This window comes from Pomacea canaliculata, linkage group LG1 (genome assembly GCF_003073045.1).
Source record: "Pomacea canaliculata isolate SZHN2017 linkage group LG1, ASM307304v1, whole genome shotgun sequence".
NCBI classification, from domain to species: domain Eukaryota; kingdom Metazoa; phylum Mollusca; class Gastropoda; order Architaenioglossa; family Ampullariidae; genus Pomacea; species Pomacea canaliculata.
Window position 1 is genome coordinate 14,427,896 of NC_037590.1, and position 27,107 is coordinate 14,455,002.

Here is a 27,107-nt window from a genome sequence, read left to right on the forward strand (position 1 = left end):
GTGCCAGTGGTAGTAAAACGGCCCTGATGTCACACACTCAAACACAGCTTCACTGCCTGCTGGAAGCACCAGGTTCTGGGGAGTTGTTTTGAAGGATGGTGGGGCTTTAGCATCATCTAGAAACAATGATAAGAACTGAGCTTTGGGCAGGGACATGCATATCTTTTTTAAGAATAAGCACAAACTGCAATAGATGGCTTCTCCAGAATTACTAAAAAAGTATAATATTTAGACAATTTGACTTCACTTTATTTAAATAAAGTAGAATAAATGGATCTTATGGATCATACTTTTAAGACAGCATTTAAATATTAATATATACTGAAAATGATTAATTTTGTTACCATTAAATAAACATAGACAATGTTTCATGTTTATTTTAGACAGACTAAATTCAAACCTTTTGAAGAAAGAGCTGTGTCAGAAGCTTCTCTGAGGGGAACAAAATCTCCCTCAAATCCTTCATCTTCTAGAGCTTTTTGCTTCGCTCTGTATCCTCGTCTGACCACTGAACCAGCTCCACTCCACCACGTAAAATGCAGTCCAGCCTGACGCTGGTGCCTTCCTGGACCTCAATAGTATGCGGCAGATGCTTGATGAAGAATGGTGCTGTAAAAAAAAAAATTACTTTTAGGAAAGATTTATGGTATGAAAAGTGAACCTACTGAGTCAGAGGGAAATGAATAATATTGAAAAATACCATAAACAAAACTAGAAAAGCAACTAATATATATATTTTTTGATATTCATATGAGGGTGAGAACACAGTTCAAGGAAGCCTGATTCCCCAATAATCTTGTAACAAGTAAACATAATTCATGGATGTCACAAAAAACATCACTAACTCGTGCTCACATGACAGTCATTAGACATTCCCATTAATTTAACTAAAAGAATAAAATCACCTCATTTTCAAAGCCTTATTATTTAGTTGATCAATACAATTTTATAACCGATATTACACATTTAAAAGAAACAAAATAATGAGCATTATTTGTGTTTTTAAAAACACCATCATCGAGCAGGATATGATCAGTGATATTTCTTACTCCTAATCAGCTGAAGACTTATATATACATGAAAGCAATAAAACAAATTCTACCTTTCACATTTATATAGCAAAGTAGCTTATTAACGAAAATATCTTTGCGACTGCAGAAAACAATGAAGAATCTGGATGACCTGCATTTTCAGAACCATTAGGTGGCATATATTTAAGGCATGCAAGCTTCATCATTCACATAATTTGTTTTGTCATTGGTTATGTTTTAATAAATATATCAACAGTATAGGAAAACGAAAAACAATTACATGTGCTCCCTACCAAGCAGTGCATACTTAATAACATGGCAGCATATAAGTAAAATTTGCTAGTTTTGGACTGTTTAAAATATCTTCATCAGTTTGTTAATATCAAATTACATTAGTGGCATTTGGAACCAAAAGACTTGCATATAACTTAATGATCCTGGAGCTCAGAATTGTTTATATATATATATATAAAACTTTTACAATGTGAGCCTTGTGATCATGTCAGAGGAGCCTAATGTGAAATTTGGGAGATAGGGGTAAAAGGGAAGAAGTGTGACATTTTGTGTTTATAATCATGACTCATCCATATATCAAGAGTTATAAGTCCTTTTACAGCAAATTATCTTAGAACTATGTTAATGAGATGTGACTAGATTACAATTTTGGCTCATTTATAATGGTCATTGAAAGCTCCAACCATTCTGAGTCCATCTTTTAGGTTTCCAGAAACAAAGTCAATTATACAACAAAACTATATATTACAGATAGTGCAGTGTATGTAAGTAATGGAGTTAGATTTTTATTTAAATTAAAGAAATAAATATGAAAGAAAAAAAGACTTGCAGTCATCTGTGAGTGTTGAAGGAACACAAGTGATCACAATATTGATAACAATATATAAAAAAGAAATAATCACAATGATAAACATATAGTTAAATGCTGCAAAACAAGCAAGCTACTACCTCTTCCTCTTCGTGGAATTTCTTCGCCTGTGTACCAAGTGAAAAGCCCCTCCCATTAGCAAACAAGGTCTCACACCAGTAAATCTATTAACTTTAAGTTGATGTTCTATCTCTTACGCACATACACGCACACACAAGCACACACTAAGCACTGGACATAGTTCAACCCACTCCTACTTAATATAAACCACAGGAATTAACAAACACTAAAAGCAGCTTGCTTTCTCTCTCGAACACTATTACACACATGCACACACACATACCATAGTACATATGCATGTACACACACACCACAGTTATACTCCATAGTACACATCAAATACTTGGAGGAATTTTTTTGTGAGAGAAAGTACCCATCACAGAAATTTCCCTGTCCCCATTTCCTGTTTGCTGTAGTGACTCAAGAGATAAATAATATTTTTTCTGTGCACACAAATTGAAAATGAAATGATACATGCAAATAAATTACTCACCTGTCTTAGCTCTAGAAACAGGTTCCAAGTACATCATTTCTGGCAGTTCAACATCCCTAGAAAAAACAAACAGAAACTAAGATAATTACAAAAATTAAAACCCTTTCTTCGAAAAAAAAAATCTTACAAAAGAAATATGATACGGCAAATAACAATTGCCAGAAAACAAAATTAAGATCATATAAGCCAACAATTTATTCTAAGGGAGATAACATTGAAGTTGGAATGAAAGTCGAGTCATTTTCACTAATTTTTAAAAAAAAAAAACAATCTTGTAATTTGACTTACCCTTTCTTTCTTGGGGGCAGGATAGTCACCATGCATGATGTTTCTACACAGCCAAAGGCATTGGCAGCACGAACTATGTATTCACCCTTGTCAAGAGCCATAGTGGAAGGAATTTCAAGGGTATGCAGACTTCCCACAAACATAATACGGTGGCGCTGTCCATACATCAAGCCTCTGTGTCCTTTATTCCATGTCACTTTGAATTAAAAAAAAATGTACAATGTAAAGCTGTCTGCTTCAAATCTACATCCATAGAATGCCAAAATACCAAAAGAGTTTAATATTAGTTGCATGCTGGTGTAACTTTTTGCACTTCTGGCAACGTTTTTAGTAAGTAAATTCTGAATTTACTAACAAACATCTTCATTGTTTCTTTGACTCTTAAGTTTAATGAAATTGTAAAAGTGTGCAGAAAACAGCTTCTTAATCTTACCAACTGGCTGTGGGATTCCCTGAACTGAGCAGTCAAGACGCAATTTCTCTCCCTCATGCACACTGATCTGTGCTGGCAGCATGATGGAAAAGCTTGGTGGTCTGCCAGGAACAGCCATTTTCTGCACAGAACTGTAGCCTGGTTCAAAGCTTGGTTGTCTATATGTCACAGCTTCTGGAGATGGTGGTCTTACTTTCTCTAGAAAAAGAACGGTGGTTCACAGGCATCATCAGTGTTCGCTTATATTCATAGACTTGCAAAGGATCTCTAAAAATTAAAAATATTTGTCCTCGCATAATGAATTCAGATTTAATAGATGATTATTAATTTTAACATGGGTTTTTTTTCACTGAATTACTACAATGAGTGAAAAATCTTGAAAAGAAAATGTACAACTGAATATAAAAATCCTTTGAGAAATTTATGAAAGCAGACCACAAATCATACTATAAGGAGTAGAAAAACTTGATTCTTGGTTTATTGTAGCGTAGTAAATATGTATCTAGTAAATACCATATTCATAAGAGATCATACCTCTGACATGAAGTGTAGCTGAGGACTTGTTGCGCCCAGAACGAGACTGAGCCTGAACAAAATAGAGGCCAGCATCAGAGGCCTTAACCTTTCGGATGGTCATGGTCGCATTACCACTGGAGTCACTTGTGATAAGAATGCGGGATGAGCTGTACAGCTCAAGCATGTCTTTATGCCTAGAAGAAGAGAAGCATTTAGGCATGAATATGCATGTGTATGCAAATGCAAAATGAGACTATCTCACAACAGGATACTCTGAAAGAATTTAACTTGATCTTGCTGTTGACCTGTTCTTTGAATATTCTAGATGATTTTAAGACCAGTAAGGTGGGAAAAAAAAATCAACAAATTCTGTAATAAAATAAAGTTCTACAAACAGTATTATACTGCATAAAGGCAAGATTAAAAAAAAAAAGCAGCAAAAGTATCCGAGGAAACATGAAATTTCATAATTTTTTGACAATATTGTCATCATTTTTATTTTTATCCCTGATACTTGGCAAGCCAGAAATGTAAATGCAACCATAGAAGAACTACTGGCAACTGATTTGGACCACATTCCTGATCTAAAAATACTGACCATTTGAACTTGGGCATTGGTTTGCCAACTGCTTTGCACTCAAAAGTGACATCATCTCCTTCATCTACTGTGACATCTTGGATATGTGTCAGGAAGCGAGGACGCAAGTGCTCCAGCTCCAGTTCTTCTAGTTCTTCTTCAGCTGAAAAAAGTCAGGTATTTTGTTTTGGCTATCAACTGATCTTGGGTCACAGAATCCTTACTCAGATGAATGATGGGTAGGAAAATCATTCATGATCAACAAAGGTTTGAAAATAAAATCCTTTTCATCTAACAGAAGACTATTAAATGTTTCTCTTTATCCATAATGGGTAGCAGCCTACCTTCTATCTCAAGCTTAGCAGAACAGCTGACAGTGCCTTCTTCATTGGAAGCTTCACAGGTGTAGGTGCCTGCATGTTTTGCTCGAGCAGTCAGCACTTCCAGAGACAAAAGTCCATAGTTGTTCTGCAGTAACAGAGATAACTGCACTTGAAAATCCTTTTTACTTGTATGGCTTTCAACCACAACATCAATTTGCAATCAATCTAATATTAAGTGAGGCATGAACTTATAAACAGGCTTTTATGACCATGTTAAAAGGTGGAGAAACCTACATGGGTAAATCATTTTATGCATAGACTACAAACATAGTAGCATAGTAACACAATGTACAAAACATCACTCACTCTCATGCTGTATTCAGTTCCTTCAAAAATCTCCTCTCCGTCCTTCAGCCATCGAATGCGTGGCTCAGGTATTCCTGTGACAGAACAGTTGAGGTGTACACTCAAGCCCTCTGGTACTTTCTTGTTTTTCAGCTTGGCAGTGAAGTCTGGTGCCACTTGGTATTTGTAGCGGCTGGTTGGTGCTGCTTCTAACTGTGCCAACTCAGGTGCACGTTCTGGTCGTTTCACTGTGTCATGAACACCTGGAATGTAACAGAAGACTATCAGGATTTTAACAAAAAGACAACTACTTTTCAAAGATAAGAAAGAGTGAAGGCATTATCAGAAAGTAATGATGTGAGCATTAAAGGGTAAAGGTCAACTCACTTTGCACTCTGATTCTGGCCTCAGTGGAAGATGATCCAGCATCATTGACAGCACGGCACATATATGAACCCGAATCATCATAGTCAACATTGTTGATCTGGAGTGTGCACAAATTGTTTTCCGTCCTTATGTCATAATGCTTGTCTGATTGGATACGTTTTCGATCCTTGTACCTTTAATTAATAAGTTGGGAAAACAAATAAGAAAATGTTCATTAGTTGACTAGTACTAGAACATTACTCAACACTAAGACTTCTTGTGAAACAAAAATTTTATTAATTGACCAGTAAATATTACTCAACAATACAATTGCTTGTGAAAAAAACTCTTTAATTAGTTGATCAGTAAACATTACTTAATGCTTTGTGAAAAAGAGGGAAAATAAAATAATGTTAGCTTTTATTCTAAATATAAAGAAATTAAGGTTGTCACAATGGTTAAAAAACAAGTATTAAAATACTCTAGGGAAACAATGGCATACCACTCTATGGCAGGCTGTGGGAAGCCAATGACTTCACACTCCAGTTGTACCATACTGCCCCGAGTCACTGTCATATCCTCCAGCTCATGTGGGAAACGTGGTGCACGATGGCCTTCAGGAATTGCTTCTGCAAATCCAAAAGCCACTGACTGGGTTAATGGTGAACATGCTAACACAGTCAAATGTTTCAGACTTAAGTGTTGCTCAGTGTCATGATAATAAGAATCAAACAAAAAGATTTCACCATCGATTATATTGTGCTTACCAAGGATCTTCAGATCACAAGAACTCCAGGCCTGTCCAAAAGGATTAACTGCCAGGCATCTCCATTCACCAGCATCTTCAGGGGTTCCTTTATGAATTGTCAGGTGACAAACATTCTTGTCTTGTTCAATGACATAGTGTGAAGAAGGAGAGATCTGACGATCTCCCTTGTACCACCTGATCTCTGGCTCAGGATAACCAGTAACTGTAAACAAATAATTGCAAAGGCTAAAGGGTGCTTTAATGACACCAGAAAACAAATTCCTGACATGCAAAAGCACATTCTTAATAACATCCTTTGTTGTGCATTGTATACAAGAGCTAAGGAAAAAGCCTGCTTACATAAGCAGTTTTTTTTATAGAATATTTCTTAGAAATAAATTGTGCTAAAAATCTGTTTTGGGGAAATGATTAAATGCTTTCAAGTTTGAAGGTTAGGGGGTCTGGCTCTAGAAAGATTTACTCAATCATTTCTTTAAATCAAGACTTAAAGCTAACAATTCAAGAAACCAATTTAGTCTTTACAATAAGAACACAGTGAGGTATTACTGGACATCTTTCTAAATGGAAGAAAATCCAGTGCTCACCTGTGACACTGAGCTCCACATCCTCACCAACTTGTCTGACTTGGTCAACCAGCGGTAAGGTGAACTCTGGCTGTATGCCACCTTCGATGACAGCAGCCTCCTGTTTGGGTACTCTGTGAGACAAAATCACTGGCTAAATGACTTGACTTTCTTTCTGACCCACTTTATCATTGAACTAGAAGTCATGCATAATCAAGAAACCAGCACAGAAAAGATTGTGCCCTTCATGATTAACTAAAAGCAATAGGCATCTGAAATCTTTTGTGCCATCCGCAGTTCAGCTACTCAATCACAGATGAACTATCAGCGGTGTGTGTGTGTGTGTGTGATGGGTAGGTGTGCATTGGGTGGTTGTGTGTGTGTGTTTTTTTTTTCTCCATATACATATATGTTGGAAACAGGGCACAGCTCCCATCTAAATTGCCCGCTGGGATTAATAAAGTCGGTTGTTATTGTTATTGTTATTGTTAAGTTTAATTCGTCTTTCAGTATCTCTATATTATTAACACCTATTAACAAAGTTTTTAATCAGTGTAAAATGAACTTTATGCACATATCACATAGCAACTTAAGTTAACTGGACAGATCATCAATTTATTGTTTTGTCTGTATACAGTTTAAATCTCTTTCTATTTCATCTCATATATATATATACAAAAATCAGTGCCAAGGGACTTTCACTTAAGTTACTTGCACTTACTTGACAGCAGCCACAGTGTCTATCTCCTCCTTTCTCTTCCGCCTGTGTCGTACTTCTGTGGCAAGACAGGTATAAGGATGTACAGCTTTTGTTTTTACTTAAAAAACTATCAAGCTCATTCTTTATTAAAAAAAAAAAACCCAACTTGTTATCTATCCAGAACAGCTCTGTTCTTAAGTGTCAATGCTTTTAGTTTAACAATAATAATATTGTCTTGTGACAGCATTTTCCATTCTCTCTCTGTAGGCATGTATGTGTTGTACTTGCACTTGTGAGCCCATTAGTGCATTTAGTTTTGTAAGTGACAATCACCAAGCTTATCATGTTCACTTGACAAAAAAAAAAAAAATACATTAATCTTACATTTTAATACCATAAATTATTTTCCCATAAAAACTCCAGCTCAAAAGATTAAATGAGTATATGTCAGCAGAGTTATACAGTCCTCCCAAAAGCCACATTGGCTGGCAGGGAACCTATCATGTATGGTCACAAGGTCTTCAGGAAATTGAACCAACAGCCACAAAGCAGAACCTCACCTTCCACCATAAGCTCTGCTGTGGTCTCTGTGTCACCCAGGCTGTTGATTGCCTGGCATGTGTACTGTCCAGCATCTTCTGGCTCCAAATCTAGAACCTGCAACGTGGCCACACCCTCCTTGTAGGCCAAGTGGTGACGAGCATCTTGTGTGATCTCCTGACCCTCCTTCAGCCTGTGATAACATAAGAGCAAAACATAAGCATAGCTTCATGATTTGCAACATTACACTTTAAAAATTATATACTAACTCTTATATTCTTGAATTAGAATAACATTATTAGATAGAATTGAGAAAGTGAAAAAAAAAACATAATCTTTCACTTGCAATTAAGTAACTTCGACAATCATTTTAATTTACTTAAAAGTCTCAGGAGATGCTAAAAACTGACAACGTCATGTTAAAATTTGGCATTTATGCCCTAAACATGATCAGTTGTCACATCTTTGTTCAAGTTCATTCATACAGTGCATGTGAAGCATTTTACACTTTTCCAATCCTAGACTATTAATACGCCTTTTCTCAAACAGGCAGTGCTCTAATATCCTGTTTATGTATCAAGTTTAATTTAGAAGTTGAGAGAAGAAGTAGACAGCGTGTAATGTTATTTTCGAAGTCAACTGCTGCCCTTACAGGCATAGGTAAACATCCACCTGGGGCAAGCTGATGAGTAATAAGTATGGAAGGCTTCGGTCTAAAAATGTCCTACAGCTGTTCGCCGTCCTATCCTTCAGACAGAAAGGAATGCAAGCGGCAAAAAAAAAAAAAGTTTCTTGCAAAAAGTTTCCCAGTAAACTTCTTAAAACTGTGGGAAGAGGGGTGAAACGTTTCTTCGAGGTCTATTGTGCCCTGCGGTTTTCCAGAATGAAACTGCCGTACTGTGGTGTAAAAAAAAAGAAAAAAGAAAAGAAGAGTAGGATGCCCTTTGAGGAACCAAAGTGTCTGCTGTGTGAAATATTACTAACACAGTGGCAGGCCGCCAGATCTTGCAGCTAATGTTTGTGGGTGTGGGGATGTGGGGGGTACCGGTTAGTGGGGGTGTGACGCGATAACGTTGAAGAGAAATAGATTTTACAGTCTGGAAATGTGGACCCCGCCAAGCACCCGATATATCGCAACACTTTCCATAAGCATGTTTACTGTGGCTCTGGAGGGAACAAAAGTCACCTTCAGTAATATTACTCTCTAGGCGAATCTGCCGATAACAATCTTTTTTAATCGTAACAATGAGTGATCTCCCTTTGAGTGACGTCTTCGCTCACGGTAGTGCTTTCCCCTTGGCGTTGCTAGTTTCTGTATCTCCTATGTCTAGTACTACAAATCAAGTCTGTGTTCGAAAACTTACAAATCACGTAACTGTGGTGTCGCAGTAGATAAAAGAAGCAGTCGAACGTCTGCTTTACCAAGGTGTACGTACGGAAAGTTTATTTATCCACAGCTCGCATTACCAGTTTTACCACACATCATTAGGTAAAAGCATCGGCATAAAAACTGCTACATCCGCTACTATGAAGCATACGCCAACAGGTGGTCAGGAGTTTATTTTCACAGCTATACTTCTCTTTCTAGGATAAAGGCATTCTAAGTTCGGCCATCTGGAAACATGCATGTGAACTTCTGGCACCCATCTTGGATTTCTCAACCCTTAGTGGTGCTTCCCCTTCCTCTACATGCATCTTCTGCAAGGATACCTTGGCATAACCACCTAAAATTTAGATTACAGAATTTAGAGCTTCTCTCTATAATGTGTTCGCTAAAAGCGCCTTTGTGCACACTAGTTTAGACAGTCTTTTCCCGTCAGACAATACAGTCCAATATACCAGTCGGTCCTGTTCTTGTTTCTATAAACGCTAAATAGGAGACAAGAGGTGAAAGACTCTTCACAAGCGAAATTTAATGTCAGTGAAGTGGGCTTGCTGATCATGGGAAGGAGCAGTTAAAAGGAAACAGAAGCCGCACAAATTTCAGACCTTACCACGAACTTGATCGATTCACTCAAGAACAGCGCAAGCACACACTAACTCGAGCAGAGGGAGGGGCGTGGCCCGTTCGTCAGAAGAGGAATCTTCTTCGATGTGCTCCAGTTCCCGCGGCACGTCTGGCGAATACAGGACGCAGTGTGCCTCCGTGTCGCTCAGGTCCTGTCCCGATTCGTCCCTCTCCCGCCCGAAGCCTGAATCCAAGGTGACCACTGACTCGAAGTCGCTGACCGACTCTTCTCCAGTCTCCACGAAGAACTCTTCTTTCACGATACCGGCATCCTCCTGATCTGGCCCTTGGTCAGGAGAGCCTTCGGTGATGGGAGGCATGGACAAGGACCCTCCATCGTCAACCCCCGCGCCGATTTCTTTCAGCTTGGTGAGAGTCTCTGTTGCAAGTTCCTCCTCCTCTTTGGCTAATTCCTCGGCAGGAGGATGGAAAGGACAGTCTTTCTGGGGACACACGTGATTGGGTATCAAGAGGTACAGGCGGTCCAGCGCTCGCTTTCTCATTGCTTGTTCGTCCATGCTTTGTGACCGCTCTCTCCGCACATTCTTCTCTTTTTCGAGGACCCATGAGAACCTTTCTAAGCTGGCCATCGCGACTAACAATTTTTCTTGCGCTTGAACAGGAAATAAACTCACTTTCCACGGTCCGGAAATGGCTTCAGAACTAGACACCAGTGACCACCTAAGGGCGTACATAAGCCTTAGGGTGACACTATGCAAAGAGTGCCTTTAGGGATTAAAAACTGAAGTCATAATTCCGAAACGGAAAAAGACCGAAGTAGTATCCTTTTTAAAAACACAAAACATTATTCACGTGAACCGCCGAGATCAGAAATACAAGGTGATTCGTTGGAAAGCCAGTATTTCTCAAATCACCACCTCAACATCGGCAGATCACAACAATTGACACTGGTCACGGGTACATGAACGTCGCCTAGTCTTAACCGATGGTCGAGGTCAACAGCCTGCAGCAAAAGGAAGAAACGAAGTGCAGATTGAATGCCAGGAATGGTCACCACCCATTTCTTCCAAAATTCGAAAAAGAAGAAACGGACCTCCTTGCGCCGCACACAGTGGCGAGAGAGCCAGCGCCCACCGACTGCAGTTTTCTTTACGAATGCGGCGCCAAGGAAGACGCATGACGCAGTGCAGCCCGTTACAGCCATCCGGTGCCAGCCTGCGGGAGTCTGCAGCAACGGCAACAACAGCAGCGCGGCACGCTGGCAGCAGTTACGCAAAGGGGAAAAAACGTAAGGGCCGCGTTCCGAAAGGAGCTCAATCTTATTTCCACCTTTGAAACACAGCTACCTGCGCAAAAAGGATGTCGGGGGCATATGGAGAACAGGAGGGAGGGGAGCAGGTACCGGTACACGAAGGGGAGTGGGAGGTAGGCAAGGGGTGGGAATGGGTGAAGAGAGAATGCATTCGAGTAGCGCTTGCGAAGGCAATGCGTGGGCAGACACAACAATGATTGTTACTAAATGCAGAACTGCGAAAGAATGGAAGCCAGGTGAAGAGCCCCAGCTGCTGGTCTCGCCGCTTAGAACATTAACAACAGTCCAGACAGAAGCGCTGCTCATTTAGGGGTCTCTTAGCGTTCGTCATTAGCCACATTCCTCGGCGAGCAAAGGTCACAACAACCATTCCCTCTCATGCTGGTCAAATCTATTTTTGTCTACCTTTGGCTGTTTCTGAGTACAGTGATACCTCGGTTCTCGAACGCCTTGACTTTCGACCAAATCGGTATTCGACCAGGAAATTCGAGAAAATTTTGTCCGAACAAATATTTGGAACTCGAACATCCGAACGTCCGAGATAAACACATTCATTCCCTCCTGCCATAAAGTTTTGTGGGGCTGTTTCTCGAGAACCGAGGTATCAGTATATGAGTCAGCATGAAACACACACAAAAAAATTAATTAAATGACACGATGAAGTTTTGCTGGTGGCAAGGGACAGAGTAGAAGTAAATGTACTGTACATTAAATAAATCAGTAAAATTGTTGTCACTGACACATGAAAAGAAACTGTATCACACTTGTAATTTTCATCATGCATTATCCTTCCATTTTTTTCTTTCTCCGTACTTTAATAACTTTATGACATTCGTGTCCGATGAGAAAAGCATAGACCAACATATTGAACACATATTAAAGACAGGAAGTAAATTTTTGAAAAAAAAAACATTTTCGTCTCACTGTAGATTACTCACGGCTTTTTAAAAGGAACTGTTTCTAAGATTTTGTCTGGTGGAAACTTCATGCTACAGGTGCGCGTGATACACACACACGCGCGCGTACAACTTAAAAAAAAGTCACGAAAGTTTGTTGGCTTATCCTGGTTTAAACCTTAGCAGCAACTACTATACTCGAGGTTTCTTTCATATGAACATGCTTATTAGAATATTACTTAGAATAAAACATTTTTACGTTGCAAGGGTAAGAGTGTTTTCCACCCAGAACTCTCGCATTACACCCGCAATTAAAAGGCAAAAATCTAGCAACGGAAATTACTTTCATGTTCAAGTGCCGCAGACTACTCTGCTACTTGGAATAAAGCTATCATTGTTTTGCATTATTGCCATATAAAGATAACAGTATAAAATCAATTATATTTGTGTATCCCTTTATACAATACATATACCAGTTCGTTAAGTGGTGCAAAAATGGCATCTGTAAAATGTTTATGTTCATTAATTCCTACAAAAAGGGGCACAAAAACCTAAACGCGCGAACTTGGCGGTAATTATAGTAACAGCTGTGTGTGTGTGAAAGAGAGACAAAAGAAAGAATGCAAACCGAGTGTGGGGGCTTAAAAAAGGTTGTGCTGCATGCCAACAAATCCCAAGATCGGTATTTAGAACTGCATATTTCAAACTAAAAAGGCGAGTCTCACAGCTAGACTTGATTTAAAATAGAAACTAGTAAACTATCTCTCATTCCTACTGGAATTAGCTGGGTTCCTTCAACTCGTGAGATCTCCGCACAAGTTGTACGTCCTGAGCTATGATGTACCTCCCGTGCAGCTGGTCCACGCTGTCTTCATTCACCTCTCAGTTAATATTGGTTGTGTGTGTGTATATATATACCGCGCATGCGCCCACGGTGGCATGGTACCAGACCAATACACTTGTCAGTGCTGTTTCGAAATATACAGACTACCGTCTACCCCACCCACAAAAAGAGAAAAAAAAAAAATCCACTCATTCACATGTCTACCGGGTCAGGTATACCAAGCCAAGCACTTTTCATGCTAACTCTGGCATAGCCCTATTCCAGGACATTCCTATCACCACCACCACTCTCACTCTCCAAAGGTTAAAAACAACACGGTGCTAAAAGGCTACACCTTTTAGACTGATGCACATGTTTCATCGCTCGACCCGCAAGAAAACACCCCACAAAAAAATTTTTTTTTTTTTTTGGGGTGGGGGGCGGGGGGCCAACAAAAATGCCCCTCAAAAACCCAGTTGAAAGGAAAGAGGAAATGTGAAAAACAGATAAACAAAATTTGGCAATTCAGGGTGGAACCCGTATTTATATAGACACTGCGATCAAAGTGCAGCACCTGCCCCGTGTCATCAACATCTGCCCCGACGTATCAGTAACGCAGAGTGAATGAAGGTGTGCATCGTACCAAGGCATACAACTGAGGTATTATATATATAGGAAAGGTGAAGTGAAACTAGCGCCTGCCGCAGCCTGCTGCACACAATTGCTTGTGATATGTGGCTGCGCCGTTCGTTCATGTTTTTCTCTTCCTGATATCTACAGAAAAAAATCGGTAGGTGTTTACTACTTTGCCGCAAAAATATTTCTGCTGGTGTCTAGGCTAAAAAAAATCTGGCTGCAATCATTATCATCTATTTCAGTCTTTCTTTTCTTACTTTCTTTTCTGTCGTTCATTTTCTGCTTTTTACGGTAAATACGGGAAACTGGAAGCGTGGTTAATGCCAGGCTGCATAGCACATTTCTAAATTTAAACATTATCAGGCCTCGAATAAATTTAGAAAATCATTTTTATGGAAACACAATGCACAATTTAAAACTTTCAAAAGCTAAAATTGTTTTAAATAAGATAAAGCTGTTTAAGCCTGACTTCTGTTCTCATCAGAACTGTTTTTGTATGAGCTTTTGCAATGCATCTAAATGTGATTCGAGTGATTGTCGGGAATAAAAGTGGTCTAATTGTGCTCCTCTAGGTCAGTTTTAAGCTTTGAAAACGTGCAACTAGCCCGTAAAAATTGAAGGGGACTGAGCCCTTTCCACGATCCTGGAGATAATCATTACAGTTATATGTTCCCGGCACCCGATCAAGTCTGCGATCTTGCAAACATCCGCACGCAAGACGAGCCAAGGCAGCGCCATTTAAAGTTCCAGCGTTATCATTTTGTGTATTTTCTAACGGTGGGCGTGCGCACATGCTGAGAGTGAGGTGCAGGGAGGGATGTACGCAAACACACACACAGATAAGAGATTTGGGGAGCGGGGGTAGCGCTGTAGTACATCTTCAACTGGTGAGGGAAAAGAATTCACCTTGACTGTTGCCATAAACCGGGGGAACTGACCTTCAGTCGATGGAGACTGCCTCTCGGCTCGTGCAGTGGGTGAGGCTGCCAAGCGCTGCCCGTTCACCCCAGTGCACATGTAACACGTGCAGCATCTTCCGATAACGTCGTTCACGCACATTATGGAATACAGATACGCATCCAATAAAGTAGAGATTACAAATTTCAGTCGCATATTTTATTACGAATAGTGAGTTTTTGTTTAAGTTCTCGGTATTATTTTTCTGGCCTATAAGGCGTCTCTGGGATCAAAGGCAGCAAGCCAAACTGTAACTGAAGCTGACGACTTTGCCGTTATCTGTGAAGGACATACAGAGAGCAAGGACCAGATTATCTGGCAGCGCACTATCTACCATATGAGACCCAAAGAAACATGGCCACGTCACCATCGGCGCCAACCTTCTTTTAAGCTTCATTTTTTTTTTTTTTTTTTTGCGTCATGCATATCATGTGCATGTATGCGACACAATGGCAGCAACTAACACCATCCCATTTAAAACACTTATCAAATCATTATTGTCGGCGGGAGGGGTAACTCTGCTGAAACATGCGTAGGAGAGAAAGAGTGGAGGACGAGTCAGGCGTTGTGGGTGGACAGCAAGGTGGGGAGGCACAGCAAAACCTTCTCACCTCCTCTGCAATGAAAAGACGAAAGTATGTTCGGACGTTGTCTCGACACAACTCATTTTCCCCCCTGCATTAACTGCACGTACATCCGTTTGCAAATCGAAATGCTGAGCCCGTGAAGGAGAGAGGTTCCGAGGTGGGCCAGCGTCGGGCCTAGACTCTTCTACACAGCACGACAAGCCTGCCGACGGGTCTGCCGCAGCAGCAACAACAGGCGGTACGCAATGTACCCGGAGTTGGTACCCACACCAACAGCACGGCCCCCTAGCGCCCACCTGCCGCGTTTCCAGTGATGAAGAGGAGGAGGCAAAAGTGAACGACAGATGTGGCTACCTTGTGTAGGCGAGATGAAAGAAGCTATCCTACTTTCTATTTATTCCTTCCATAATCTGACCTTTAATGCCAGTATCCATACTCTTTCTCGTGCGGCAAGAACTACGGGTTCAATCATAAGTAATATACCTAACCTTTCCGACAGACAGCGACTAGTGTGAAGGTGGTAGCTACACCTATGAGCAATTCAACAAAAGTCCCATGTATTCTGCTTGCAGAATAATACAATATTATTTGAAATTTGCTATATAGGTTGCTGGGAAATGTCCACCAATCGTGGGTGGAAATTTCATTATTGCTGTCCTTAAGGGATTTTAAGGGGATGTGTAGAAAGCTGCTTCGAGAGGTCTGGTGATCATAAACTACACACTTCTCCTTCTCAATTAGACACAAAATGTCTCCTTTAAATCAAATAAAGACATCCCTGCCAATCAACACTAACACAATGTACTCTGTGGTACCCTCTCTCTTTGAGTGTGTGTGTATACGCGCGGGTGTAACTGAGTATATGCGCATTTGACGGAGAGAGTTCTTTATGTTTCTACGTTTGCGTGGGTACTTTTGGCCAAGAAGACCGGATGGGCAGGGCTTATAAGACTCGAAGAAATCGAGCAAACTTGCTGTTTCTCAGTGCAGAAAGGCACTGATGAAGCAGACAAATGGCAAAGCATCAAGGAGGCGTATCCGTAGCTTGGCACCCTGTCAACATCACCGGCAGCACACAGCATCTTGTCCCCGCTGCTACATTTTGGCTGCATCCCGCAGTTAACGCCACATCGACCTTTCTGATTTCAACGACACCATTCTCATCACAGCAGCTCCGCAACAACAATAGCAGCAGCAGCAGCAGCAGCTACACCTCGTGGCCGTCGTCCAGCACACGAACCGCAGGCCGATGGGCGGAAAGTTGGTGTGTGGAAGGGGGATGTGAGTGGGTGCGACGCAAACGTCACGAAAGGGCGAGCACGAGAGGGATACGTGAAGGAGGAGGAGGAAGGAATCTCGGCCAAAATGACTGGTTCGGAAAAACAATGTGTACGCTGGAGGGAGATAACACTGAGAGAACTCTGCACGCACAAACCCTGAATAAGATGCATACGGATCGCATTCTGCGAAGTTGGAAGCGACATAAACACTGTGTCCTGTCATGTACAGCACGTGCAATTTAGAAGTAGGTACATTGCATGACAGAAGACGTACACTCTACAAACAGACTGCTGGATGCTGCAATCTGAAATATCCATCATATACTTGCTTTTTCCTCGGGTACTGCATAGAAACTCAAGGAGTCTGTCGAATGACTGCGACAAAACAATTAACAAGCCAAATCCGTGGCCAAGGTGATCGGCTAGTGCGGTTAAGGAGGTTTTCAAAGCCTTTCATCTTTCACGACAAAATTTCTGTGGAAGACTATCATCCTTTTAAGATTAGGGTTGAAATGACCGAACTTATGAATGAACTGAGAGAAGGATTTTCCGAATCAGTTCTTTGAGAAATAGGTAGAACAGTAAAGTGAAAGCGAAAATATTGACATCGCATATTGCTTAGCTAAAAACACGCTTTACATGTTGATAAGTATATAAAGAAGGATGGAGAGTAACTGCGGATGATGCGATAAAACATGCAGCAACGGCCAGAAAACGCCCACTAATGGAATGGCATTTTGTTCCTGGCAAAACGCCAGATACAGCAAAATGTCAGGTGCTGCAACGTCTGTTTATTCTAGAAAATATTGGTTCATTATGGCTTCCTTTTGGTGGTGCTTCAAGATTTGCTACACTTAAGGTCAAGAGATACTCGTAGAGATCAAACGCGGCACACTACGTCTGGCAAGCAAAGTGCTTACTACCGGATAAACAACGGGTGTAAACTATATATAAAAAGCCTGAAGAACAGAACTAGATAGAATGAGCATTTAGTTTTTAGCAACAAAAACAAATTTCTGCATATGGCATTGAAATGGTATGATGGCAAGGATAGTGGGCCTGAGAACGTTTGATTGCATGCTAGACTGAAGAAGGAACGAAAACGAACCAAAGCAAACTTGCTGGAGGAAAATAAAAAGGATCCAAGGCAAGTGGCTCACTAACAAGTAAACTTTGCCATATTGTAGGTTTATAGTGCTACATATAACTAAGGAAATAATGGAAAATGCAACATTCGTCAGCCATCCTGTGCATATGACAAGTCAATTTGTGCTTTCTTTATTTATGAGTAGTATGTAAACCTTGATCAGTAAATGTTGAGATAGAAAAGAAGACAATAGTTTGCCTTGGAGAGCTGAAAAACTCATGACACATTATAAAGTTTTACTATGGTGTAAGAATGCCGAATTTCTAGACATTATGATATACTGAAAAAAAAAAAAATCTAAAAAAATAGTATGCAAATAACAGGTGACAGTTTACAAAGCAAAGGCTGTTCTTTTGCATGCCTTACTAATGAACTAGAAAAATATCGCCTGGTTTATGAAAAAGTTCACACTGACCATTTGATCTGGGGTGTTGGCTTGCCAATAATCTTGCATGACAGCTGGACACGTGAGCCCTCAAAGCCAGACACATCTGTCAGCTCCTCATACACCACAGGTGCATGTTCTGGCAGTTCTGTTTCAGAAATGCAAAATACAAAGGGCTATAGCAAAGTCTGGCATTGTGGACAAAATCAACAAGCTTATTCTGTTACTAATACCCTTGAGTTACCTACTACTTTTATTATCTAATGCTGGGATCACCGCGCATTGAGCGCATCTTTGTGATGCGGATACTAGTGCGTTATAAAACTACATCATCATCATCATAATGCCACCCATACACAAATTATACAGAATGACTTAAGGTCTCAAACTTGATTTACCCATGACAAGCTTTCTGACAAGCACTCCGGCATCTCCCTCCTTTCTGAAGACAGCACTGTCTCGGGACAGACGACCAATTGGCAATGCATCCTTAGCATCTTCCTGAAATAAGAATGAAAAATCCTTTCACGTGACCATTTAGAAATAATCTTTTACTTTATAATTACTAGTACTAGCGTCTGAAAATAGCATTCATCCATCCAGTATTTTATCTACGTTTATATTAAATGCTATGTGAGTAAAACATGAAATTAACTCAGTTACTGACTAGCACCACAGAATATAGCCAAATAGTTAAGTTGATCTCAAGCAAATGTTAGGCAAGTGGGATTGTGCCACGATGAGTAATTCTGCTAGAATATGCTTTTAATCCTCTATTCAGAAGACTTTTTGCTTAACTGATTAATCTGCAGACCCATTCTGGTATAGGCTGGCTGCTGTGTTTGTTACATCAACCTTCCACAAAAACTCTAACTATACATACATGTACACAAAGCCTACACCTACCTTGTGCTTTGTGCGAAGCCTGTAATCTTTGTGGTGGGCATTGGAAAGGGTCTGGCCTGTCAGCTTCTTCTCGGTCCATCCCTGAATAAAAAGCACCAACCAATTAAGTTATCAGTAATCAGAAGACTATAGTTGCCAGCTCACCATAAAATACAGAACAAGCAAGGAAAATATAAAAATCAAGCAGCAGCCTCCCTGTTTCTTACTCAAATCAAGTTTTCAAACCAATCGCCTTAAATGAATGTACACATGCTCTTGTCAGATACTATCTGGCAAGTATGCCTCATGCTATTGCTTTATCGGTGCTCAGCAAAGATGTCTCATGCTACTGACAATGAATGGCGAAGATGTTTCATGCTACTTTTGAACAGCACTTGGCAAATTGTTTCATGCTATTGCTTAACTGCAATAGGCAAAGAAATCTCATGCTACTGCTTATCAAAATGTTTCATGCTATTGTTTAACAATGTTTTCTGCAGTTAGGCCAATGATATTTGACTGTAAAATAGACTCTGCACACAAAGAAAAGACTGTAAAAGACTAAAAATATTAAAAGACAGATGAAAACGAGAACTGCAAGGAAAGCATGGGAAAGTAAAGATGGAGTGGCTGTAGGAATGTAGGGTAACAGATGCACAGGCAGATGAAGAAGCTGAGATGATGGATGGAGGGTTACTTACATCCACAACATCGTGCACTGGCGCAGCAGGAACAGGCTGTAATGGGAGGCACAGACTCAACAGTAACAAGCAGTAAAAAGCATACACAGGCCATTCACATGATCAAGACAGCGCAATTCATTAACACATCGAAATGCATCATGTCTACCTTTATTTTCATTCCTTCTCCACAGGTGTGGATGCAGAAATATAGTGGTAACAAATGCTTACATTCTTTAAGCCTGCATCAGGGGAAGTAAGCTAGACTTAGAAATAACAACAACCATTTCAAAGAGCACTCCATGCCTGTAAGAATACTTTTGATGGGTGCAGAAGATGTTGAAAGGGAGCTGGATGACGAGTTCATAAAATCCAAAGCACAAGCAGTCTACACGACTTTTCATGTGTAGCATTTCTTGCTACCAAGCTTCCTATGGGCAATGTGTAATTCATTCTGATGCCTTTTTGAAATTATTCAGATCCGTAAATATTTGCAGGCATGCAACAGCAGGCACATATTGGGAAAATGTGGCATGAATTAATGAATGAAAAGATGTGTTAATAATTTGCCTGGCCTTATTCATTCTTAATTATTAAATTAATTAAATATCAGCAGTCTCTTATGTACACAAAGAGGCATAATATCTGTGAACTAATTAAAGTGATTTTACTTTTATAAAAATATAAAAGCTAAGTGAATAATTATGATATAATTACAAATAATTCCATCCTGCAAGTCTACATGTCTGTATTTTTTAGAGTTGTTAAGCATGTAATATTTCAAAGTATTTAATGCAAAGCTACACAAAAATTATAAGCAGAGATTATCCTTAGAAGAAATGCACTGATTCAAATTCTGTAGGATCTTGAACTATTACATTAGACATTTGCCATTTGCCATGATAGCATAATCCTTCACTTTTTTCTTTCTTTATAGAGGTCACAGAAACCATGAGACCATGAGCATGCTAAGTGGAAAGCATGCCTGATGAAAATGAACACCAAATGTTTAGTTATGAATATGTGGTTTGAAGACTGTGAAGTTTCACAATCTACATTGCATATCAATAGTAGTTCTTTTGAACATATGGGTTCCTCTGAACTTCCAATCAAGCACCAACAATAAGCACCAGCGTTAGGAGTTACCCTTCCTGCTCAATGCAAGTAAAATTAATATAATATGGGTAAAGTAGCATTTAACCCCCCACTCCCCCAAAAAAGATAATGATTTAACACATGAGAAAGATTTATGTACATTCTTAACATTTTGGACAAAGGTACAAGAAGTATTTTACAAAAAAATCTAGAAAAAGAGAAACTTACATTAAGCCAAGGGTGAGCCAGAGCTTCATCAATTGTCATCCTCTGTCTGCAAAAGAATACAATATCTTAAAGAAACCAAGAAAATTCAAGAAAATTTTGTTTTTAGTACAGGATATACTGTGCAGTACAGATGAAGAATGTTCAATTATTTTGATTAATCTGGTACCCTGATGTGCTACTAACAGACATATGTATTGCCTGTTTAGCACAAGCTTTGTCATAGAAAAAATATGAAGGAAAGCTTAAAGACCTTCTTCCAAATTAAAAAAAACAAAACCATCCTAATTACACAATATAAAATTCTCACTTCTTGTCTTTGATAAGCAGTCTCTTGATGAAGTCCTTGGCTTCATCTGATACATTGTCCCAGACATCATCATCAAAGTCATAGTCAGCATTGTTGACTAAAGAGAAGGTCTCATGCTGCTCTTCTCCAGCAAAAGGAGAGTATCCACTCAGCCTGAAAATTTATAAATTTGTGTCTCTAAAGCTATACAGAGATTACCATGAATAGTACAATACAAAACACAGATCAAAGTAAAAGCTAAAAATTGAATGAATAAGGTGCAATATGCATATATATTAATATATCTGTGTATATGCAGCAACTTCTAGAGATTAAAGAATTTGCAAGTGTCAATCCATGGAAATTTAATTGAGGCTTGATCTGATCTTACAGATCAATAAAATCACCATTAAATGAGTGTTGTTAACATTCCAGCAATAACAAAATACAACTTAAGGCAATAAACACAAGGAAAAATGTTAAAAATTAATGTGTGTTGGTAGTGAGCACAAAGAGAAATAGATGTCACTAAAAACCACTTTAAATTGGTTATGCACTCACAAGACATAAGAAACAACTCCCAAGGACCACATGTCTGTGCAGAAGGACACGGGCTCAAAGTTGATAATTTCAGGGGCACAAAACTCTGCAGTGCCAAACAGCACTTTGATTTGCTTTCCTTCTTCCAGGCGCTGGGCCAAGCCAAAGTCAATAATCTTCACATCATTGCTGTCCTTTGTCACGCACATCACATTCTCTGGCTGCATAATAAACACAATCTTTATCAACCTTTTGTCAACCATTCAAAATCAGATTTTAAATACTATCACTTGGCACCAGTGAATTATATATTGCTATTGGGGATCTAGCTAACCATCTAACCATGTATAACAATCAAACCTTTAGTGAGTGTTAGTACATTCATCAGAAACAAATCCAGTTGCCTTTACCTTTAGGTCAAGATGGATTATGTTATTGCGATGCATATGCTGAACACCTTGGCACACCTGTCGCATATACTCAATACAGTCAGCTTCTTTTAGGTCATAGTCCTCAGCAACCAGTCTGTCAAACAGCTCTCCACCACTTAACCTGCAGAGATAATGTAACAAATCTGTGTAATACACATTACTTCTTCAAACATACACATGGCATGTACATTTTGTTAAATGATAGATTTCTTTTTGAAGAACCCAAAGACAAGACAAAAATAAAACTTAGCATATAAGTCCTACAGGAATTATAGCTAAAAAAAAAATGCCTCTGCTTTCTCTATCACCATCGAAACTACGTCTGATGAATGCCATTTAGCAGGACTTACAGCTCTAAGATCATGACCATTTCTCCAGGTTGGTCAAAGGCTTCATGCAGCTGTAGCAGCTTGGGATGGTGAAGGCTGTTCATCAAGTCAATCTCACGACGAACCAGGTCTTTGTCTCCTGGGCGACATCTCACAAACTTGGCAGCCCAATTCTTAGTTGTAGCTCGTTCAATGGCACGGTGGACCACACCAAATGCTCCCCTGCAAATGTATTTAATGAAATCAAAGTAACATCATGGCAAATAATGATTTTTTTCTCACCCTCCCTCTCTCTCTCTAACACACACACATGTTTCTGGTCAACTAATTTCTCAAGGTTTTCACACCTTTGAATTTCTATATTTGTAAGAAATAAATGAGTCTAGTATATGAATGCAGACTACAAATTTTCAAGTAATCTGTGATGTTTTACAAGGCCACACTGACCTGCCAAGTTCTTCACAGATGATGTATTTTCCAAGAACATCACCCTGGATCCTGGTAACATCTACTGGTGTGCCAAGAAACCCGCTGTCATCTGCATACACACATATCATATCAAAATAATTATTTTTTGTAAGATTATTTTGTTGCACTAAGTCATAGTCTTGCTCTTTGGATATAGTAAGCATGACATTATTTTAAACTATTTAAACCAAGTTATTTTACTATGAAAACATCAAGAAAGCATAAAAATTCTCATACTAGGAGGATCCATGGATAATCATTCAAAAGCAATAATTTTCTTGTGTACATGATATGGCCTAACTTCTCAACTTCATAAACTGTTGCTTACAGAAATCCTCATAGTTAATTGTAGGAATAGGTTCCTTTGTTGTTGCAGCCATGGAAGCTTTGCTAGGTTCGCTCACAGCAAACATGTTCTCAGCCATCACACGGAAACGGTGCTCCTGATGCTCATCCAGGCAATTCACAGTGCAGGCTGGGCGAGGGCAGTTCAGAGCATAACGCCAGATACCAGTTGATGGATCAAGGCGCTCTACCACATAGCCTGTGACTGGTGACCCACCATCATATTCTGGTGGCTCCCAGGTGAGAGTGACAGCATGTTTGTCAATGTCTGTGATGATCAAATCAGTTGGTGGATTCGGTGGCTCTGTAATGATAAAAATACATCAGACATTTAAATATATCAAAATAAATATTTTTAGAATTCTTAAGCTGTAAATAGATAAATAATAAGTAATAATAATGAGATGGAAAATTTTTTAGCTGTTCCCTTAGACATGCAAAACTTGTGTTTAAGTATTAATAAATGAATCTTTCAATGACTTAGCATTTCACAGTCTGTTTAAGACACCTTTGAAGTAAGAATAAGGTGGTCAAAATCTTACCAATCACATATATGGGAATGTCCACAGATGCTGAGCCAAGTTCATTCTGCACCTCTAAAGTGTAAATGCCTTCATCTGACTTAATAGCATCATCCACAATGATAGTTGAGTGTAGGTGAGTGCCTGATATGTCCACACGTCCACCCAAGGCTTTTGGGCCCCAGTTTCTTGCCATCCTTCAGCCAGGCAACTTCAGGGGTGGGTGTGCCAGTGATTGGCACTCGGACCTTGATGGTGTCACCACGGCAGAAATGCAGGCCATCACCGTATCGGGGTGGAAGATCAATGTGAGCTGGGGCTGGCATGAATGAAATAGTGATCCAAATTTATCTTCTAGACATTAATAATATAAATGTCTAACATCGGGTACAAATCTCTTCAACAGCCTGTGAATACTATATACTTTGAATCATTAGTATCAACCCTATTATTACCAGAACAAAGACAGGGTTTTTTCCCAAAATTTTTAATAAAAGCAGTGAGTAGGATCACATCTTACCCAACACAGTCAACTTGGCTCTAATGGACACAGCACCATAGCGATTCTTGGCCTGACACTCAATGTCACCAGCATCACTGAAGTCGACATTATGAATACGCAGGGTACACGTGGCACCATCTGTTTCCACACTGCATTTCTTGCCATCAAACAACTCACGGTAATTCTTGAACCTACACAAATATACACATTTATGGAGTTTAGATGCAATTTTCACAAAAGGCATTCACTTTGTTGTTGTGCTCTTCCCTTTTGCAGGATAGGAAATTCTTATGTGTTCAATTCATAAACGATTCATTTCTGGAATGAACATGCTCTAATTATTATAAATTTGACATATGTAAAAATAGAAGCCACCAAAAGGGTTACCAACAATAGGAAATAACAGAAATATTACTTAATAAGTACTGAAGTAGAAATTAAAGGAAGTAGGAGATTTTACTTCTCTGCCTGGTTTTTCATAACATTAACATTGATTTATCTTATTCCTTCCATCATGACAGATTCCAGGAATATGCACAAGCAAGCTATTTTACAACACTCACAAGGATGCTATTTTATGTTTTACTATATTTCAAATGCATGTCAGTCCCTAAAATAATAATTTGCTTCTTTATAAGCCTGCGATGGTCAAGTTACTGTTTTTAATGATTCATCTCCTACAAGTAATTACTTTTTCAAGCACTCATTGAAGAAGAACATGCAGATAGTATAGTCCTAAAATTCTAAAACCCCAGTATCTCTTCAGTATCTACAGAAGAATGAGGGGAAAGAAGTGTAATAGATGTAGTTTAAAAATACTGCTGTAGCTTACCATGAGATCTCCGCAGCAGGTAAAGCAACAACCTGACACACAAAGCGAGCTTCTTCACCAAGCGGTACTGACTGATCTGAGAAGACTCCAATAAATTTGGGTGGTTCCATAGCTGTGAAACAAGCACACAGACACATCATTCACCATATTAATTCATTTTTTAATCAGTAAATGTAGTTCTGCCACTAGGAAGTTTCTTTTTGATGCGGTCAAATGTTAATAACATTCTTTAAAAATGTTTTAAACAATCAAAAAGCTGGTAATAACAACAAAATTTTCAGATATTTCCAGAAAAATTCTTACTTTAGGTCTTAATACAGACTGTTGTGGATTTTATACGGTACCTGAATCTAAAGAGGAAAACTTAACGCCATTACTTACCAAGTGTATGACCACATATAAACGGTTCAGTAGAAGGTGAGGGTTCTCCAAGGCCAATGGCATTTTGGGCACGAACACGGAACTCATACTGCAAACCTTCTTTCAGATCATCTAGACGGAAGAATGTGTCTGTGATTGGTTCCCTGCTGACAGGAAGCCAGGAACGGCCACTCATGTCAAGACGTTCCAATTGGTAACCAGTGATGGGAGATCCACCATCTACCTCTGGTGGACTCCATGACAGCTCGACAAAATCTTGGCCCAATTTTCTGATAACTGGTGCCTCACGAGGAGCTCTTGGCTTTTCTGTTTTATGTGAGAAGAGGAAGTATTGGGAGTGGGATATAAAAGAATCAAAATATTAGTTTTGGAAATAATAAACACCAAGTCACAAAAGTATAGCATGCTACTCTGGAAGCATATAATCTGACAAACTGAATCTTTACAGTTAATTTATAATTACCAAACATTGCAAACAAAAGTAACAACTGAATTCTCTCCTAAATATATATATACACACATACCACAAAATTATATGTGACTAACAATTATCCAGTCTTGAACAAACAAAAGATTTTCAAGAATACAATATCACTGAGTAACTTAATATAGCCTTGATAATCCTTTAATCACAGTGATCGAACAACAACAACAACAACAAAAAAAAAGAAAAACCATCTCAGTCTTCAAATCCAACAAGATTTGATAAACACCTTATGAAAAAATATATCAATCAGCAAAAAATAAAGCAAAGCAATACAACATGCAAAGCAATCACAGTGTGTGGGCACAATGGTTGACAATTAGTGGTTTTTATAACAAGTACTCTTAAATAACCATTTGAAGCGAAGATTAAATATACAATCAAGCAGATTTACATAAGTAAACACAAACAGTGTTAAAAATGTAAAAGTAGGTAAAATCAGATCTGTTTCATGAATAGCACACAAACATAAATTAACATGATAGTAAAGAGGAATCTAAAACGAACAAGACATTAATTGCAAATAATAAATTATACATTTACTAGAAACAATAATTTTTACACCATAAATATAACAATATAGCAAATGCAAAAAATACACTTTCTTTAAATGCTTTAGACAGTTGATAAAACTGAGTAATACTTTAGACAAGACTAAGAACAGCAATGTAAGGAAAAACCATATGCAAAAAATAAAGGCAATTATAACATGGTCTGTAACGCAAACACAAAAACCAACATAAATCAAGGAACAGAAGCGGTTTTTCACACCTGAAATCAGTCAGAAATACTTAAGATATAAAACAAATCAACCATGCAAATTAACCAGCTCGGTAACCAAATTTTAAAACTTATTTTACACCCAGAATGGTAAAAACAATAAACGCAGCAACATGCAATATGGCCCTCATTAAGCAAGCCTGCTTTAAAAAAAAATTAAAATCTGACTTCTTTCTTTTGCTCAAGCAAAATTAATCATGCACTAATCAAAATGTTCTAAAAGCCAACACAATGGTCACCAACAACAGGAAAGAAATATCTCTAGCCATTATGCATATTAGTCATTCACATTGCTTAAAAGGCATTGAAAAAAAACTGTGCATACCTTTCTTTGCCTTCAGCTCTACAGGAACAGATAATTCTGCTGGCTCACTTTGTCCTGCTGGATTCTCTGCAATGACTCGGAAGTAAAAAGAGCCACCAGGTGGCAGGTTCCTGACC

General features: G+C 39.1%; 1 protein-coding gene across 3 annotated transcripts; it reads right to left on the reverse strand.

Annotated features, from left to right (window-relative positions):
- Positions 1-91: 91 nt before the first annotated feature.
- Positions 92-24,349, reverse strand: LOC112570063 (titin homolog). Of its 3 annotated transcripts, XM_025248272.1 has the most exons (29): positions 24,208-24,349; positions 23,709-24,006; positions 23,150-23,470; positions 22,801-22,891; positions 22,375-22,575; positions 22,004-22,145; positions 21,615-21,814; positions 21,075-21,227; positions 20,768-20,813; positions 19,466-19,501; positions 18,786-18,866; positions 18,278-18,380; positions 17,910-18,027; positions 7,908-8,080; positions 7,369-7,423; positions 6,669-6,781; positions 6,083-6,286; positions 5,818-5,944; positions 5,337-5,509; positions 4,971-5,212; positions 4,626-4,749; positions 4,303-4,444; positions 3,723-3,898; positions 3,189-3,386; positions 2,756-2,951; positions 2,468-2,523; positions 1,995-2,021; positions 401-609; positions 92-116 (listed from the first exon to the last, which is right to left on the reverse strand). In XM_025248272.1, exons 2-28 carry the CDS (start codon positions 23,881-23,883, stop codon positions 470-472), a joined length of 3,813 nt encoding a protein of 1,270 aa, XP_025104057.1. In that variant the 5' UTR covers positions 23,884-24,006; positions 24,208-24,349; the 3' UTR covers positions 92-116; positions 401-469. The 3 variants fall into 3 exon arrangements, with proteins under 3 accessions (XP_025104057.1, XP_025104074.1, XP_025104066.1); XM_025248289.1 differs by lacking the exon at positions 19,466-19,501; XM_025248281.1 differs by lacking the exon at positions 1,995-2,021.
- Between the last annotated feature and the right edge of the window lie 2,758 nt (positions 24,350-27,107).

What these genes read in the sequence shown, in the direction of transcription:
- LOC112570063 (XM_025248272.1), bottom strand. Translation starts at nt 23,883, where the DNA reads ATGGCAAGAAACTGGGGCCCAAAAGCCTTGGGTGGACGTGTGGACATA. An exon ending in GGAGTTGTTTCTTATGTCTT is followed by an intron (nt 21,228 to 21,614) that starts GTGAGTGCATAA and finishes ATAAATTTTCAG; the next exon opens with GCTGAGTGGATACTCTCCTT. An exon ending in CTGCCCCCAAGAAAGAAAGG is followed by an intron (nt 2,524 to 2,755) that starts GTAAGTCAAATT and finishes TGTTTTTTCTAG; the next exon opens with GGATGTTGAACTGCCAGAAA.